At 39.9% G+C, this 17,148-nt stretch overlaps 1 protein-coding gene across 2 annotated transcripts in view; it reads right to left on the bottom strand.

Annotated features, from left to right (window-relative positions):
• Nucleotides 1-17,148, bottom strand: part of LOC147136418 (glypican-6-like) — a 113,139-nt gene that overhangs the window by 32,073 nt on the left and 63,918 nt on the right. For both annotated transcript variants that reach the window (XM_086051527.1, XM_086051528.1), the window contains exons 5-6: nucleotides 3,741-3,871; nucleotides 644-787 (exon numbers count right to left, since the gene is read on the bottom strand). In XM_086051527.1, coding sequence (XP_085907653.1) covers nucleotides 644-787; nucleotides 3,741-3,871 — 275 coding nt within the window. The remainder of the gene's footprint in view (nucleotides 1-643; nucleotides 788-3,740; nucleotides 3,872-17,148) is intronic.

Here is a 17,148-nt window from a genome sequence, read left to right as displayed (position 1 = left end):
TATATATCATTTAACTGACAAAGTATAAAGGGATTGGGTTTTTCATAGCGTGGGTAAGTTGACTGGCGACTAATGCAGTCAATATAAACCACTTTACTTGTATTTCTAAACATTTTCAACCATTTGCCTCAGGTTTGTAAGGAAAGCAAGGACGGTGTTGTGGCTGCACAAGTATGTGCGGTATGATGAGAACTGCCCCGAGCTTCATTTGGCTGTCAGCGCTAACCTTTTCCCCGGCTGTAGCGTTTTAGCCCTCAAGGTTGTTTGAGATGGTAAATGCACGTATCAACGTCCAATCCCGCAAACACGCAGCCCATCTGATATGAAATAAAGGGCTGGCTTTGCAGCAAACAATGGCCGTGGTCAGCCCTTGGAAAACAGCCTTCAGCCTTGTCTGTTCTGTTTGCCAAGCACACAGACAGGCGGGAGAAGGGCACGTCGTGGCACGTCTCACTCTCCGGGGGTTGGAGGGAGGACGTTGATTCGTTAAGAAACGCCGATCGATAGGTGTGGGAAGAGTCGGCGGAATGAATTGCTGTCGGCAGGGGCCCAGCAAATCACTGGCTTTAATCAACGGAGTCAGGCGCGAGAAAGACAAATGGTGTTTATGCCCTGAAAAGCAAGTGCCGCTTGATGCCCTTACCAGTCTGTCTAGGCTCGTGCCAGCTGCCGTGGTGGGACGCTCGTCTGGGTTGTAGGGCCTGAAGCGGGCGTTGAACACATCCGGAACGCCACGGGCAGACCTAGTCATTCCTGCGGGTTTTGGCTGACCGCAACCTTGAAAAGCCTGCAATTACAAAAAACACGGGCACCCGACGGTCAGGATCTGAAATGACTTTCTGGGAATGAGAGAACGAGAGAAAACACGATGTTTGCTTAGAGACTTTGCGATAGATTGACACCACACACTGCTGGTATATAATGGGCTGCATGCTGAGGCAACCACGGTGACGCTGACGGTGATTCAGCTGGCCTGCGACCGGCGTTATTTAAGTTTTACAGCTTTTGGAAAAACACCACATATACAGTGCCATGACTGTATGTGTTGTATGGGAAACCCTGCTGTGGTCTTGAATCCCAACTGACATCAACCGTATGTGGGAATATAAATATCTTTAAATCACCCCACATTTTTCAAACTTTTTTGTATTTTTTATGTCGCGGGTGGTAAAAACTACATCAACTACTGATTTATGCTACAGGTCTCAGAGTAATATAATGGCTAAATCTGACTTTTCAGGTAAGTGTTTTCAAGTTCAGTATCAGCATATACATGTATCAATATCATGTCAAGATCATACTATACTATACTATACTATACTATATATGCATACTATATAGTATATAGTATGATCCTGGCCAAACTATGGACTCAATGGTGCCGTTAAACAAAACGACAGCCGATTAGGAAGTGACCTGAAGCACAAATAAAAGGAGTAACTGGTTGTGTGGTTTTTGTATGATGTGTCTCCCAAGTCATCACAATAAAAATGACAAGATTACTTTGCAAGCACAATGTAGTTACCAGATAAGCTAACGGTTAGCTTAGCTTCTTTCATTTCTTCTTCTATAACCACTCGTTGTTATTTTTTGTATTTTGCAGTATTGGTACTACAGCAACATTGACTTTCGGGGAGGAAACTCACAATTGTTGATGGAGCTATGGTATGATTATGTGTGTGATGTGCTATGCTGGTCATCTTGAGGACACACTTGCCGTTTTTTTTGTTGTTGTCATGTTTTTTTTTGTAATTTTTAAAAAAATTGACAATGAATATTAAAATAAAATCAAGATAATAAACTCAGGGGTCATTTGTCAACACCGGACACTGAAGGAATAATCTTTTCAAAATCGCAGGGTGTACTCAGGTGCAAGTACATCCCAATCATTCATGAATGGTAGAGCACATTATTGACGATGTGTGCTGCTCAAGACAATGACCTTTACCGGTGTACATTTACTGTGAATAGCAGAAATAACTGGATGCTTTTGCAGCTCTCTGTGAACACCGACTGTTTTGACAACATTGTCATCTGGAACTGACAAAAAAAAAAAAATCTAAGAAACAAAAACTCCCGGTTTGACTAAATTTCTCTAGATTGTTCTCGTGTCAACATACCCCAATCTTATTTAATTAAATTACGTTTGACATAAAAACAAATGCAAAAATGTGCTGTTTTGCCCCCAGTTTTCAAATCAAGTATTGTTTTTAGTACACATTTAAAGTGCTTGTGAAACTTTTCTAAAATAAAAAAAAACATTTTGTGTCTGCTTTGTTTTATATTACTGCTGATTACTACTCCGATGTGCTATATTTATTCCTTATCTATTCCTTGTGCAGTGTTTCACGATCCTTGGCTCTTCATTTATTTTTTCAATGCATGCTTTGTGTTCAGCATTCTCAAATTGAACTTTGGAATTGATTAAAAATGATTACCAGTTTCTGTGTTTTTGAAAAAAGGATGAAGACCATCTCACAACTTTAAACATCCATGCATTGGCTGAGATGTGTCAAATGCATGCCCTTTTTTGGGGGAAACAGGGGTGTGATTTATGCAGATTGGAACGTCGTGGGCACAAGTCTCCATTTAGAATGAATTGTGATTCATGAACATCCACACGGGAAATTGGCTGGTACGCACGTGTCATGAATTTGACTGTGACTTGGCATATACGCTCAACTTGTCACTGAGTGAGAACATTTCTACGCAATTCTTACTGATCGCGACCCAATAAAGAGACTACAGAGGAGGTACGCATGCGGATGTGCAACACAGTAGCTGAGTGTGTGCCGTTTAAAATATTTATCATGCTTCTTTAGTCAATTGTACGTTTATTGCGACCAGAAGTGATTATTTTGTGTTTTTAAACATTTCTGTAGCTCTGTGTGACCGCAGTTCACTTTGACAACATTGTTCTTTTTTAAATGATTTATTATTTTTTGTAAAGCAACGAAAAACAAAACTTAAGATGTTCCTGGTGTTAAAGTACACTAAAACTGTTTACAAAAATGTTGCTGATTTGGCCCCTCATCTGCATTTTTATAAGAAATGTGTCTCAATGAGAACGTTTTTGACAGCCTCATTGTTATCGTTCTCTTGTGAACACCGAAGGACACACACAGCTTCACAAATGAGGGCTGTTGTTGCGCATGTGCCTCAAAATAATGAGCTTGAGCGTATATGCAGTGCGACCAGCACAGACACCTTTCTACCATACTGTTTTCAAGCAGTTATGTGTGAATGCAGATCATTTTGACAACATTGTCATCTGTGCATGAAACATCTCAAAAACGGTTTGTTTTGTTTGTGTGTAGGATTACAAAAAAAAAAAAAAAACATTCACCACAAATGTGAACAAAATTCTTTCATCAGCACCCTTTCCTGCTACTCTCCTTGACATGTCTCTCAACAATGCGGGAGTGTGTGTTAAGTGGTTTTAATGTGTACACACTTTACCACATTGCGATTTCCATTTCTGTTTCAATATAATTCTTAAAAATGTCTAAATGAGTCACTTTTATTTTTCACTTATATAAGTCCTGTTTTGACTCAATTGTTTTCGTGAAAGCCTACCCTGAGATTATCTAACCAAACTCAGACATGTAATTTACGTGCGACACCTAAACTTGGACTTTGTCAGATTGCGATGAATTACACACCTAAAACTCGGGCAGAGCAGTGGTGTGTGATTCACCGCTGGCGTACTGGCACAGCGTAGGCGACAAGATGTACGATACCTTATAAGAGACCTGCGCGCTGTTGTCCTGCATATTCATGATGGCGTCTGAGATCTTGACATCAATGGGGTCCATGACGGATTCGATGTTGAAAGGTCCCTCCAGCCGCAGAGCCACTAGCAGCATAGCATCTGGCACAAGACCGGTGAAACACACTTAATGTGAACACTGGAATGGTGTGAAGCTATTAATGTACAATTGTACTAACCAAATTAAATTAAGTATTATGCGCTGACACATAAACAGCCTCACGTCTTGTGACTCTCCACAGAGTATAATCTTTTGTGCAAAGCAGAGTTACAATAGTATTGTTAAAAAAAAAGAGCATCAAGATAGATGAGCTGTGCAGAAATTACAATACTAATTAAAAAATGTAACATAATACTGTAGAGACATTTCCATACAGTGCTTGTTGCACTAATTAATCAATACTTGAGCTAACGTGCCACACTTGCTGGCTACAAGTCCCTAGAAAGGAGCTGATTACGCAATTAACTCTGCTGATCACTAAGAGGAATGGTTAACTGTGTGCATATTTTGCTTTTTCTTTGACTTTTGGGAGTTGTTGCTTTTTTGGAGACACTTATTCTGAAAGATGGACCACTTCCATTGATGACATCACACAATATGTCGCATATCGCGTAACACCTCACAGTCTATCTCCTGATAGCACAGTTAATACAATACAATACAACTTTATTTATAAAGCGCATTTCACAACAGCTGCAGCTGTAACACAGCACTTTACATATAACTTAAAATAGCAACAGACAACAACAAAGACAGTGAAAGCAGTAAATTAAAACGCAAATTAATGATACTAACAGCATAAAATGTATTATATATATATATATATATATATATATACGATGATGATGTATTTCTGTCCCTTTTATTATCACACATTATCTTGTGATTTTCTGCCGTCTCACCACACCGTCACCAAATTATAAGGCATAAATGCCTTTCAGGGTGAATTTAATTTTTATGTTGATTGACCCCGTCACGTCAAGCAGATTTCGTTTGGCGCCATGCGATGAAAACCCGCTGATGAGTCTCTGATTTAATGGAAAAGCCAAGCACCTATTCTCACAGGCCGCCGGCGCTACAGGAAGGTCAACGCCTCATTAATGTCACTGTGTGGACACGATCCAGAGCCTCATTGAATTCGAGACACTTGCAGCATTGTCTGTGTGGATAACTTTTGTTTTGATTTCCATTAATTACATCGTTTTTACCCCTTTTAAAACCAGCATGTTGAAATTATGTAAAGTAATAAGGACCTAGACTCTAACGACATCCACAATCGAAGCACCGTTGTCCCCTGCACAGTCGCAGTTGCACAATCAAGAAAAGCAAAAAATGGGGATAACAGAGCCGTTTAAATGAGCACTAAACCCCATGCGGTATGCATGCTAATGCAACACTGGCTCTTAAATGGCAGTTCTGAGTCAAACAACTGAATCATAACGGAAATTCCCAGATTTTCCCCACTTCAAATGGCAATGTAGCACACACTGCTACTACTTCTCCCATGAGCTGTTCTCTTTCGCCGTCGCATTTGAGTGTTTGATACTTTGCTGAAGGATACTTTACCAAAATTTAACAACAAAACAGGCCCGTCTTTGTAACTGATTGTGAATTGCGCTAAAGATTCATAGTAAAACATTCATTGTACTTGCACAAAACCTAAATATGTGTGCAATAATAAGTAAAGAAGGGACGAGACAAAGTCAAGTTCAAGACTTTCATAGGATGAGACCAAGTTAAGACCAGTGCTGAGGCAATGTGAAAACAAGGCAAGACCAAGAGCAAAACTATCGGGGACAACAGCAAGATTTTAAAGGGGACATCAACCCAAACACATTTTTTTCAAGAATATGTTCCCAGCAGGCCCACTGGTTGAAACACGGCATTCTGATTAATATTGCGTTTGTGGAATATGAGTTAAGCAGAAAAATCTGCCTGTTTCTAGCCATCTCAGGGGGCGGCCATTTTGTCATTTCTGTCGACTGCAAATGATATCACAACTACTCAGGGCTCAGGTAACGACCAATCACGGCTCAGCTTCAGAAGATAGGTCAGACAATGTATCCCCCCCCACCACCATATGACATGATTATGACATAAAGTTAACTAGAGAGCAAAATCTATCCGTGAATCCACCGCAAAGTAAAAATATAAATGAATGGATAGTTGGCAAACAACAAACATCTTGATGTCACTTGGAAAATATCTTAAAGTAACAAAGCAGCAGTTTAGTTGCTCTTGAGAAATATGACATATTCTGTGACCCAAATGTTTACCTTCAGTGCCAAATTGCGGAAATGTGGGAATCCATCATGGGTTTTTTTCCTAGGAGAAAAGTACATGGCTCAACAATTGTCAGTGGCTGGACTACAGTTCCTATCTTAAAAATACATAAATCTGAGACAGCATTGAGTTAAAATCGATTCGATTCAGAAATGAGACCTTGTCAAACAGTGTTCCAAGACCAAAAGACAAAGCTCGATTTTGAGTAGTTCAGCGCTTCAGTATAAATGCTAGAAACATTAAATGGGACATTGAAATTTGACTTTTTAAGTGAATGTACAGGTAGTTGGGTTTCTGGAGTGCCTGTCATCCCATCGAGTGTTAAATACGCCAGTGGTGGATTCATGCAAGTTAAGCAGAGCTGCACTAAGTTTTGTTGGAAGCAGATTAGTGTTAGCAAACAGCCTTAGCTTCCGACCGGCACTCACTTGATTCCTCAGTGAAGTTACCAAAGTTAGGAACGTTATTGTTTGACGATGTGTTGATGCACCACATGCACACAGTAAAGGGTACAAACTGCCTTAGTTTGGACTTTTTTCTACAAATGTATGTACCTCGTCTCTTGCCCAAAGCTAGCCGGGATAGGCTTTAGCTCACCCCCCACGCTAATGAGGACTAGCGCGATGGAAAACTCAAAACTGATGCATGGATGTTGCCTTTCAAGCAAAACTAGAGATTGTATATTCAGCACTGATTGAAGAGAGATTCTGTCCCGCCTGTCATTTTTTATGGCGCTTGAGGTCACTAATGGCTGAGACACATTAGCTCAGCTTGGGCTCCATTTACTCATTTTCCCGCCAATTATGTGTATGCCTCTTAAAAAAAAAAATGTTTGTTGACACTGCGGACAGGAAATAGCCCATGATGCAACTGTAAGGTGCTAATATGTGTCAGTGCCAAATGGCCTTGTAAAGTAGCACTTCAGTAGTTGGCTTCACTGAGGCTCTAAGTGTAAATGACACTTTCATGTGGAAAGCAAAAAATTGAACTCGCCTTCGAGCGCCGATGATGATCAGTCTTGGTGCGTTTCCCGACATTGAATGCGCCGCATCGTTTTGTTTCGAACTGCGGTTGACACTGCCATTCAGCTGCCAGTTTAATCTGTTTACCATGTGAATACGCTTGGGTTGTTCTGCTCGCTCTCTTGCTGCACAAAAAAAATTTGAAACATCTTGCATGAATATAAAAGCTGTCAAGTGCATGTAACGACAATTTAGGTCAAGGAAGCCGGCTGGGGAAAAAAGTCATTTTTATGGTAGTTTATAATAAGAAAAGTGAGTTGCCTCTAGCATCGGAGATAATGGCAGTCATTCCCAATGACACCTGATGTTTTTCCTTACACTTACCAGACTGGCTCCTCAAAGTAAGAGAAAGAGTGCCCATAGACACAGATGACACGATGTGGAGACCACCGGTCCACAAGTTGTGGCATGAAGGAAACGACATACCCTTAGTTACTTTTGCTAAGTCTGACAAGCTTTCAACACGAGTTTCCGCTGCCTACACTTCCTTGCTGAAATATCATCCAATTTATGGAGAAAGGACATTTTAGACAGAAGGTTGTGAGGTGTCTTCTAAGTTTACAGCCACAGCATTAGAGTGACACAAGAAAATCATGCAAATAAAGATGGAGGCTCACAAAACATACAATGCAGAAGTCATCCGATGAATTATCTGACAATCAAGACAATTGAGAAGCAAAATTGTTCCTGTAAAGCTGGCTAGCTCTAGTCCAATCATTCAGAGCAAAGCGTTAGGCTGATACAAATGGTGCAACCAATAGCATTTAGCTAACCATGGATACTAACTTGAGTATGTGGGAGAAAAAATTTAATATCGCCATAATTTTGGTTCATGAGCTAAAAACATTGTGCTACGCCTTAAAGTGGAAGTCAACCCAAACAAATTTTTTCAAGAATATGTTCCGAGCAAGCCCACTAGTTGAAACACGGCATTCTGATTAATTTTGCGTATGTGGAATATAGGTTGAGCAGCAAAATACAGTCGTTTTTAGCCATCTCTGGGGGCAGCCATTTTGTCTTCTGTCGACTGAAAATGACATCACAACTGCTCACAACGACCAATCACGGCGGACCTGTTTTCTGAATCTGAGCCATGATTGGTCGTTGTGAGCAGTTGTGATGTCATTTGATGGCTAAAAACGAGTGGATTAACACTTATTCCACAAACGCCATATTTATCAGAATGCCCTGTTTCAACTAGTGGGCTTACATAGAACATATTATTGAAAAAAAATGTTTGCGTTGACTTCCACTTTAAGTAAAGTAAGTTTGTAGCTAGCATGCATTCCATCCATTATCGATACCGCTTATCCTCACAAGGGTCGCAGGGCGTGTTGGTGCCTATCCCAGCTGTCTTCGGGCAGTAGGCGGGTGACACCCTGAATTGGTTGCCAGCCAATCGCAGGGCACACAGAGACAAAGAAACATCCACAGTCACACCTAGGGGCAATTTAGAGAGTCCAATCAGCTTACCATGGATGTTTTTGGAATGTGGGAGGAAACCGGAGTACCCGGAGAAAACACACGCAGGCACGGGGAGAACATGCAAACTCCACACAGGGAGGCCGGGGCCGGGATCAAACCCACGACCTCTGAACTGTGAGGCGGACGTGCTAACCAGACGACCACCGTGCCGCCCAGCATGCATTCCATAATATAATATTTAATACAGTAGCTAACAAGCGTACCATTATTTTACAATTAATACAGATATATTGCTTATCCTGCAGACAAAGATGTTGCTATTGATTATTGGGGGATTCTTTTGACTGAATAGCTGTAACTAGCGCCTGCCCTTATCTACACCTAGGCTAATATGGGGTTTTCCTCCAACATCTTTACATAACGTGTCACTTATGCAGACACCAAAAGCATTTTAAAAGGGCAAAGCTATTTCAAACATGTATAAAGTCCTAAAATGTATCATTGAATTCAGGAAAGTGTCAGACCCGTGTTCTGTGGAGTGCTGTGATTGGCCAGTCTGCATTTGGACCACAATTGCATCGTTGGCACACTCAGCCAAATGTTCCCAGCATCAATGCAGAGATAGGCGAGCACCCAGCTGTGAGAAATCTTTTTATCATGCAGACACAGCCTTAGAGATAGACAGGTCCTATTCTGAGCCCTGAGCTTTTAAAGACAACATCAGAAGCCGTACTTCATGTTGAGCACAGGCACCATGCTGAAACAACACAATAGCTCAGCTTTACCAATATGCACATCACTTTCGTTTAAAACCTACCTTTTTGAACATCACAGCAGACACTATTAGTCTGTGCACTTTATCAATATTGATGTAGACTTAAATAGGGGAGATGGAATTGCACAGCAGACATTGACAAGTCAGAAAAGTGAAAAAGCCTATTTATAAGAGTATATTTCAGTGGGATGAAAAATAGCTGTGGCATCATTTTGGTTTGTGGCTCAGTCACCCAACTAATGGTAGTAAAAAAAATGGGAGGAAAACAAAAATAACCCATTTCCACTTGTTAAAGTTTGGTTAGGGTTTAATATACAACACACACACTGCTCAGACTTCTTTCTTTCCGCCTTCTGAAAAGTAATTCGAAGAGTCTGTATCATATGAGTTTCACTGCTTGATTTGAATTATTGAAACAAACATTTTCTATGATATCCCTAGTTACTGAGTTCCACTTGTATATTATGTATTTAAAAATACCTATACGGTGAAACCCAACCTGTTTTCCGATAGAAAATAATGGAAAATCATTTCTTAGATTGAACTTTCACCATCATACAACCATTAACCACTATATAGGTATTTTTAGTTTATGTACATATCATACGTTTGTAAAGCCATGGTCAAGAGGTTATGATTGCCACCTTGTCCACGCTGTTGATACTGTTTTAATGCATAAAAACAATTTGTATATATTTTGGGGAGGTAGGTGATGAGGGTATTGTTGCCAGTTGGGGACCTGGAAACCATTGTAATTGGGTGGGAGGTGGTTGCTCACATGGCTCAACATCACAATACAAACAACCACATAGGGAGTATTTCAATATGATGTACAGATTAGAGACAATGACACTGAAGAGACAACAGGAAGCAGAGCTGGAAATGGCGGAAATGAAGATGTTGAGGTTTTCTTTGGGTGTGAACACGTTGGATTGGATTAGAAGTGAGCTCATTAGAGGGACAGCCAAGGTTAGATGTTTTTGGAGGGAGCAGACTTGGATGGTTTGGCCATGACAGAGATGGTGAATGTATTGGTAGAAGGGTGATGAGGATGGAGCTGCCAAGCAAGAGAGCTAGAGTAAGACCCAAGAGAAGGTTGACAAATGTAGTCAGCGAAGACATGAGGGCACTTGGTGTTGGAAAGGAGGATGTAGAAGATAGGCCAAGATGGAAAAGGAAGACGCACTGTGACGACCCCTAATGGGACAAACCAAAAGGAAGGCAAGAAGACAGTATTTCAAAGCGCCCTGTTGTACAGCAAAACTGTTCCAGCATAAAAAGGCATAAAGACCCACCATTCTACAAAATCATATAGCTGAACATATATTGTAAAAAATAATAATAGCAATAAAAAATTGCCACCTGTCACCATGGAGACCCTGGTTCAATACTCAAGCCATCCCATCCAAAATTTTGGTTCAATTCAAAATTGTATAACCTCAGAGAGCATTCGAGGTTCCAGTGTTTTGCATGTATTCAAAATGGATACAATCAGTCAAGTGTGACTCTAGCCAAACAGTTGTTTTACGTAATGACCATGTGGTTCATTATCATTAATTCTATACAGCTCATAAATCATGTTTAGCACCGCACCTCCCACCACTACTCAGAATTTTGCTGGAACCTTTAAGAAACATTATGTCCATGAATGCCATTGCGCTCCACTTCGGTATTAAATGGAGTTGAAACAAACTAGCAGGAAAGGAGGCAAGCAAGCAAACTGCGGGCAAATTGCTTTCATCTACTTTGAATTACACTTATGGCCGGCATAGCAGCAACGCAGGTCACCCACTCTGCAGCAAATGAAACGCAGACTGTGGAAGTGATGAAACATTTCACTCTCAAGCAGTATATAGGTTTGGTTTCCAACATAATCTAGCCTGATCATAACAAAAATAAATATTGAAGACATACACATGTAATACGTTGTCCGTTATAGAACAGATGGTCAAACACTTGCAAATGAAAATAATTCACAGAGCATATAGAGGAAGATTAGATTAGAAATAATTGGTTCGCGCGTCACCATCATAAAACAGGCAAGGTTTTATAACAACAAGCTTTGACTCATACAGCACCAATGTCTGCGAGTGTCAGAAGAAGTTAACTTTTTGTCGTACAAGCTCTGTGTAAAACCTTAAACCTTAAAACAATATCCTTACAGGGGAAGTCAACCCAAACATATTTTTTCAAGAATATCTTCTATGCAGGCCCACTAGTAAAAAGGAGGCGTTATGATTAATATTACGTTTGAATTAACAGCTAAATCCACCGTTTTTAGCCATCTCAGGGGGTGGCCATTTTGTCACTTCTGTTGACTGAAAATGACAAATCACACACCCTCACGGCTCACCTGTTTTCTGAAGCTGAGCCATGATGTGTTGTTATCTGAGCCCTGATGGTGTGCGACGTAATTTTCTGACGACAGAAGTAACAAAATAGCCGCCCCGAGAGATGGCTAAAAACGGGTGGATTTTGTTGCTTAACTCATATTCCACAAACACAATATTTATCAGAACGTTGTGTTTCAACTAGTGGGCCTGCATAGAACATATTGGAAAAATAAATGTTTGGGTTGGCGTTCAATTTAACAACGCATAAAGCAGCTAGGCAATAAACCTGCAGATAGTTGCTGTGCTAGCGGCTAATGTTAGCAGTCGACTCCTCCGCCACCTCCTCTAAAGCCTCCTAATTATTCCTCCCTTAAGCTTCCCCTCTCTCGAATCGTGTTCTTCGTCTTACCAAAAAGCCGCAAAAAGCCAAAGACCAAACAAAACACACCTCGTGTTCATCATTTAAACTCCTGAACTGAGACGAGTCCTTACGAGATTGGTGAGTCACTAATGGTGACGGTCTGGTTTAGAGTTACAATTTTCCGGAAAAAGGTTAAGGTGTATCGTACAACAAGAGGGGTATTTGAGTTTGACAAACAGAAATTATTTTGTTTCCCTAAGTGTGGGTTTTGGTTTTGGTTAAATTAGCCAGTGGTGGCTTCACGCTAGTCCCATTTTTATCATTTGCATCAAAGCCAAAAAGGTAAGCCGAACTGCTCTGTGTTTAGTTGAGTGCACATATTTGTCACTGTCAGTATTTTTATCGCCAGACTTCTGGCAGGCAGCGTGGGTTCAGTTCCCACTCAGTGACGGTGTGAATGTGAGTGTGAATGGTTTTCTGTCTGTATATGTGCCGTGTGATTGACTGATGATCAGGAGAAATTTGCCATAAGTCATTTGGAACTCATACTGAATGATCACACATCAATAATGATTATGATTTCCACGCTTGCTGCATATTACTTATGTGAACTCTTACACTACCAAACTACATACAGTGAGCATACTGTATTCTCACCTACAGTAAGTACTGTGGTTTTACATTGCAATTGGGAGTTTTAAGCAGCACAAACGACCATTCCAAAGACACATCTAACTCAAGAGGCTAAAATGAAAAGTGTTTTCAGCAACATTGTTGAAACTCAGAGCGTCTATGAAGGCTTCAGACATGGACGACACTTTGCGCTTGAAAAAAGAGTGCAGCTTGAAGTACTTTGTCTTTCACTGTGCCGTCTGACCTCTTTCAAGATGATCAATTCAATTACAAATAGTGACATTGAGAGACATCTATGAATAATGTTTCTTCCATTTGGCTATTAAGTACTATTAAGTTACTTTCTTTTTGTTCCTCTTGAGTTCAAAGTGTAGCTTGAGTGCACCACCACATACATTATTTGCTACTACCGGTAGTGGGAAGTTGTTTTTCTAAGAAAGCTTCAAAGAAGTACTTTTTGATGCTAGCCTATTGTCCAACTAATTCAAGGTAAAATGAATAATTAAGGTTTGAGTTTCCTCTTTAACATTCACTTCATTCGCTGCCAAGGAAATATTTGTCTTTGCACAGTCCAGCCATTCAATCCCAGGAATTTATTTACCGGTATATATTTTTAAGTATTTTTCAAATATTAGGGTAAAAGAGGGTCTGAAAATGTCCGGCATTGAAAGAGTTAAGAAAACAAAGGTTACATATTATTTAGACAAAAACTGAATATTTTAGAAGCTTCAAGCTGAAGAACACATTTTAACCAGGGGTGCCAATAATTATGTCGGGCACTGTATAATATTTGTTTTTAATTGCAAAAATGTCATGCATTAACAAAATATCTTGTTATTATTGAGTTTTTAACTTAGATACAATACCTCTATGCCCTCTCTGATAAACAGCACAAGGACGGTATGACACCATTCTTCTTTGCTCAAAACTCTGTCCCGGCACGAAATACCAATCTCTTTATCATCTCACAGAGCAATGTTCACTCCCACACCTGGATTCTGAACCACTAAGAAATTGTGCGTACATGCCCATGTTTAGACAGTGGAAGAACACAGAGGTTTAGAAGTGTAAACAAACCAGGTGAAAAAGACGATAAAATCCCATAGCAGAGTTGCCAACCTATCGATATCGTGAACAATCTGTCAGCAAATGAATCTGAATTCCTATATTTTTAACATTGTCAAGAACATTATTGGAATACTGAAGTTTCATGACTCAGACCAGTCCACGTCAAACTCATTCTTTCTGCTAACACAGGTTCATGTACAATGTAAGTTGCAACACGAGGTCTGCATAATAGTGTTGCAAAACTATAATATGTGACATAATGGCCATGATTTAGCTTTATTCCCACTCCAGTTGCCCACTTGTGTGCCCCTGTCTAACCTCTTTCTTTATCAGCGATTAGTGGGAGTCAGCTAAATCTATTTGAAATATTAATAACACGCAATTACATTTCCACCTCCGCTCGTTTGCTAAAGCTGATAATTGGATCCTATTCAAACCTGCTGGGAAGGAGGGTCACGGCGAGCCAGGCCGGATCTGGTACGTCTACACCAGTAGCAACATTTAAACCTTGCCTCACAGTGTACTCTTAAATGTAACATTTAAAAGTAAGAGTGAAAATATACCGAAAATAAAATGCTGGTAAAATGTGACATGAAACCCTTTCAACAAAAACTCAGATTTAAATGGGGCATTTTGGGTGAAAATTGACTTTTTAATGGCTTGTCGTGTACAACTAGTTGGGTCTTTGGAGTGCCTGCCCACCCATCAAGTGTGAAATAAACAACCAAGTAAATCTTTCGCAATCGGCCCATTTCTGAAAATGTGTCTGCACTTCTGAAAAAATAACTGGCCTCATGATGGGTTTCACCGCAGCGAGGCTGGGTAAAGCTCCAGAGACACTTTCACTAGCATGCAGAGGCACTGTCACACACAAAAAGAATGCATACAAAACCCTATGTGAAATCAGCCAAATTTTGACATCGAAAAGTGATAAGTAAACCGTACCCGGTCTCTTGCAATCAATCTTCCACATACAGATACATATATAGAATTGTGATTTATTTATAAATTTGAATAATTTGTCATCAAAACTTAAGCGTCAGTTCAGTTCACATCAGAGCGTCTCTCCAGAATACACTGTTAAATTGACATGACTACGCAATTTGATTGTCTTATTCGTACGCAATCACACAAAGATTGTCGTTCTGATGGCACTGGCATGTTCAGTGACACAAAAATTTACTTTTGAGAGCTATACTAAGGGTTTTGAGACAGAAAATGGCTTTTGCAGGGGAACCGTGATGCTTTGCTATTTGTGTGAGAAATGCACATACGGTTTGGCAAAATTCACTTCTGATGAGAAATGTACCGAAGCGGCTGAGAAAAACTGTAATAGGTCAACAAGGTACTGATAGATAATATAACAGACAATAGATCAAAATACTGGTGTTTCCTTAATCTTGAAAGTATCCGATTTTTAAATAATTATTATTATATTACATCAGTACTTGAGCCCAATGATGCATGGACATAGGGTAATTCAAAATATCCCACGTCACTCAGGTACAGATTAAAGACGAACAGATGCCGCTTCAGACTGGCCTAATTAACATAATTAAATTGTAATCTTGCTCTCATTAAAACGTAAATGTTCTGCTTTTGCAAAACACACGTCCAATGGTAGCATAAAGATGCAATAACAGTTACTGGGGGGGAAAGGGTTCTACAGGAAATTCATCACGTTGTTTAATACGCATCCGTTATCATAATTAACGCACAAAGCAAAGCAATTTTTGTCTTGCAGGAACAGGCGAGGTAGGCTAGGATGTTTTGCCGTCCGGCGGGAAAAAATGGATTAACGAGGGGCTACTCAGCAGAAGCCGTTTAATCTGTTGTCTGATTCACTGGGATGTGATTTATTCATTGTAATGAGGGCAGAAACAAACAGATTAAATGGCTTTAGAGACAAATGTGCAAAAAATATAACCAGGCAAAGAAAATATTATTCATGCATGTATCATGTTCTCTGGTGCCAACACACAAAAACAATGTACATGTGTTGTACCTTGTAATTCTAAAGTCCTACATTTCAAAAACATCATTAGTCCTCAGTTCAGATAAGTGAATGGACGAATGGATGGCTGGATGGATGGATGGACGGACGGACGAATGGATGGACGGATAGATATGTCGATAGATAAACTAACAAACTAACCCAAAGACTAGCCAACTGACTGACCGCCCTACTGGATAAGCGTGACCACCTAAATGATTAACTAACTGACTAAGCAATTGAGAGACTAACCGACCCACGACTAACCAATTTACCAAATGACTGACAAACTAACTTACTAACCAACCGACTGCCTGACTGAGCCACTCATTAACTGACCAAGTGACTGATCAAATGTCAGCCCAACTAACAATCTAACTAACTAATTGACTGACTGACTGACCAACCGACCGATCAACTATCTGACCAATTAAATGACAGACCAATTAAGGGACTCACAAATGTCCCAACTAACTGACTAACCGATCAACCAACTGACAACCGACTAACCAACTGACTAATTGACTGACTGACCATTACATTACCTTTTTCTAACCTTCGTTTGTAGCGCTAATAAAGAAAAACGTTTTGTGGTTGTTATCATAGCAAGCTCCACATTTGTTATTAAAGCTACAGTAAGTTAGTGTTTAAAGCACGGGTCACCAACTCTGGTCTTAGAGGGCACCTACCCTACAAGTTTTAGATGTTTCCCTCCTCCAACACACCTGATTCAAAGGATCAGGATCGTTATCAGGCTTCTGCAGAGCTTGCTGATGAGCTGATCATTTGAAACAGGTGTGTTGGAGGAGGGAGACATCTAAAACAGGCTAGATGGGGCTCTAAAGTACCGGACTTGGGCACTCCTACTTTAACTTATTGTTGTTAGTTTTTTGTTTTTGTTTTTTTACACTTCTACAGACAGAGCAGTTAAAGGGGAGGTCAGCCCCAAAGTTTTCTTTACAACAAGTCAAATTACTTACTCTACTAATTTTAAGAATGTTTTCTTGTATTATTTAAATTTTTACAATGAACAGATTCACCCTGGAATGGATAAAAAAGCATCCTACATACTGTAATCTTTGTGGGGGAGTCTTTTGAAAGAACCTTCTAAATAAAAAAAAAGTTACATATTTATTACTTTACTTTAATGTAAAACATTGTTATTGTCATTATTGTCATTAAAGTATTGCCTGTACGCTTAAAAAAAGGTTTGATGATTTGATGACAATTTGACCCTGGTACAGATTAATTCCATTTCCATAAGTCCCCTTTGGCCAACCAGCATCCTGGCACAGATTCTTGATCAATCATGAGGGTGCTAATAAATATAAATTTACATGTGATGTAACCTTGAACCTTGGAGTGTCCAGTCAGCGTGTATATCGAATGAAATATTTAATTGGCTGGTTTAATTATTCTCTTGCTTGGGGGCAATAAAAACAAGTGCGTGTATGAGGACTTTGATTTCATATTGTTATGAAAAAG

Source organism: Filicampus tigris, chromosome 14, assembly GCF_054856515.1.
Source record: "Filicampus tigris isolate MCC_2025a chromosome 14, RoL_Ftig_1.0, whole genome shotgun sequence".
Taxonomy (NCBI): Eukaryota; Metazoa; Chordata; class Actinopteri; order Syngnathiformes; family Syngnathidae; genus Filicampus; species Filicampus tigris.
This window is presented reverse-complemented; position numbering and strand designations above follow the sequence as displayed.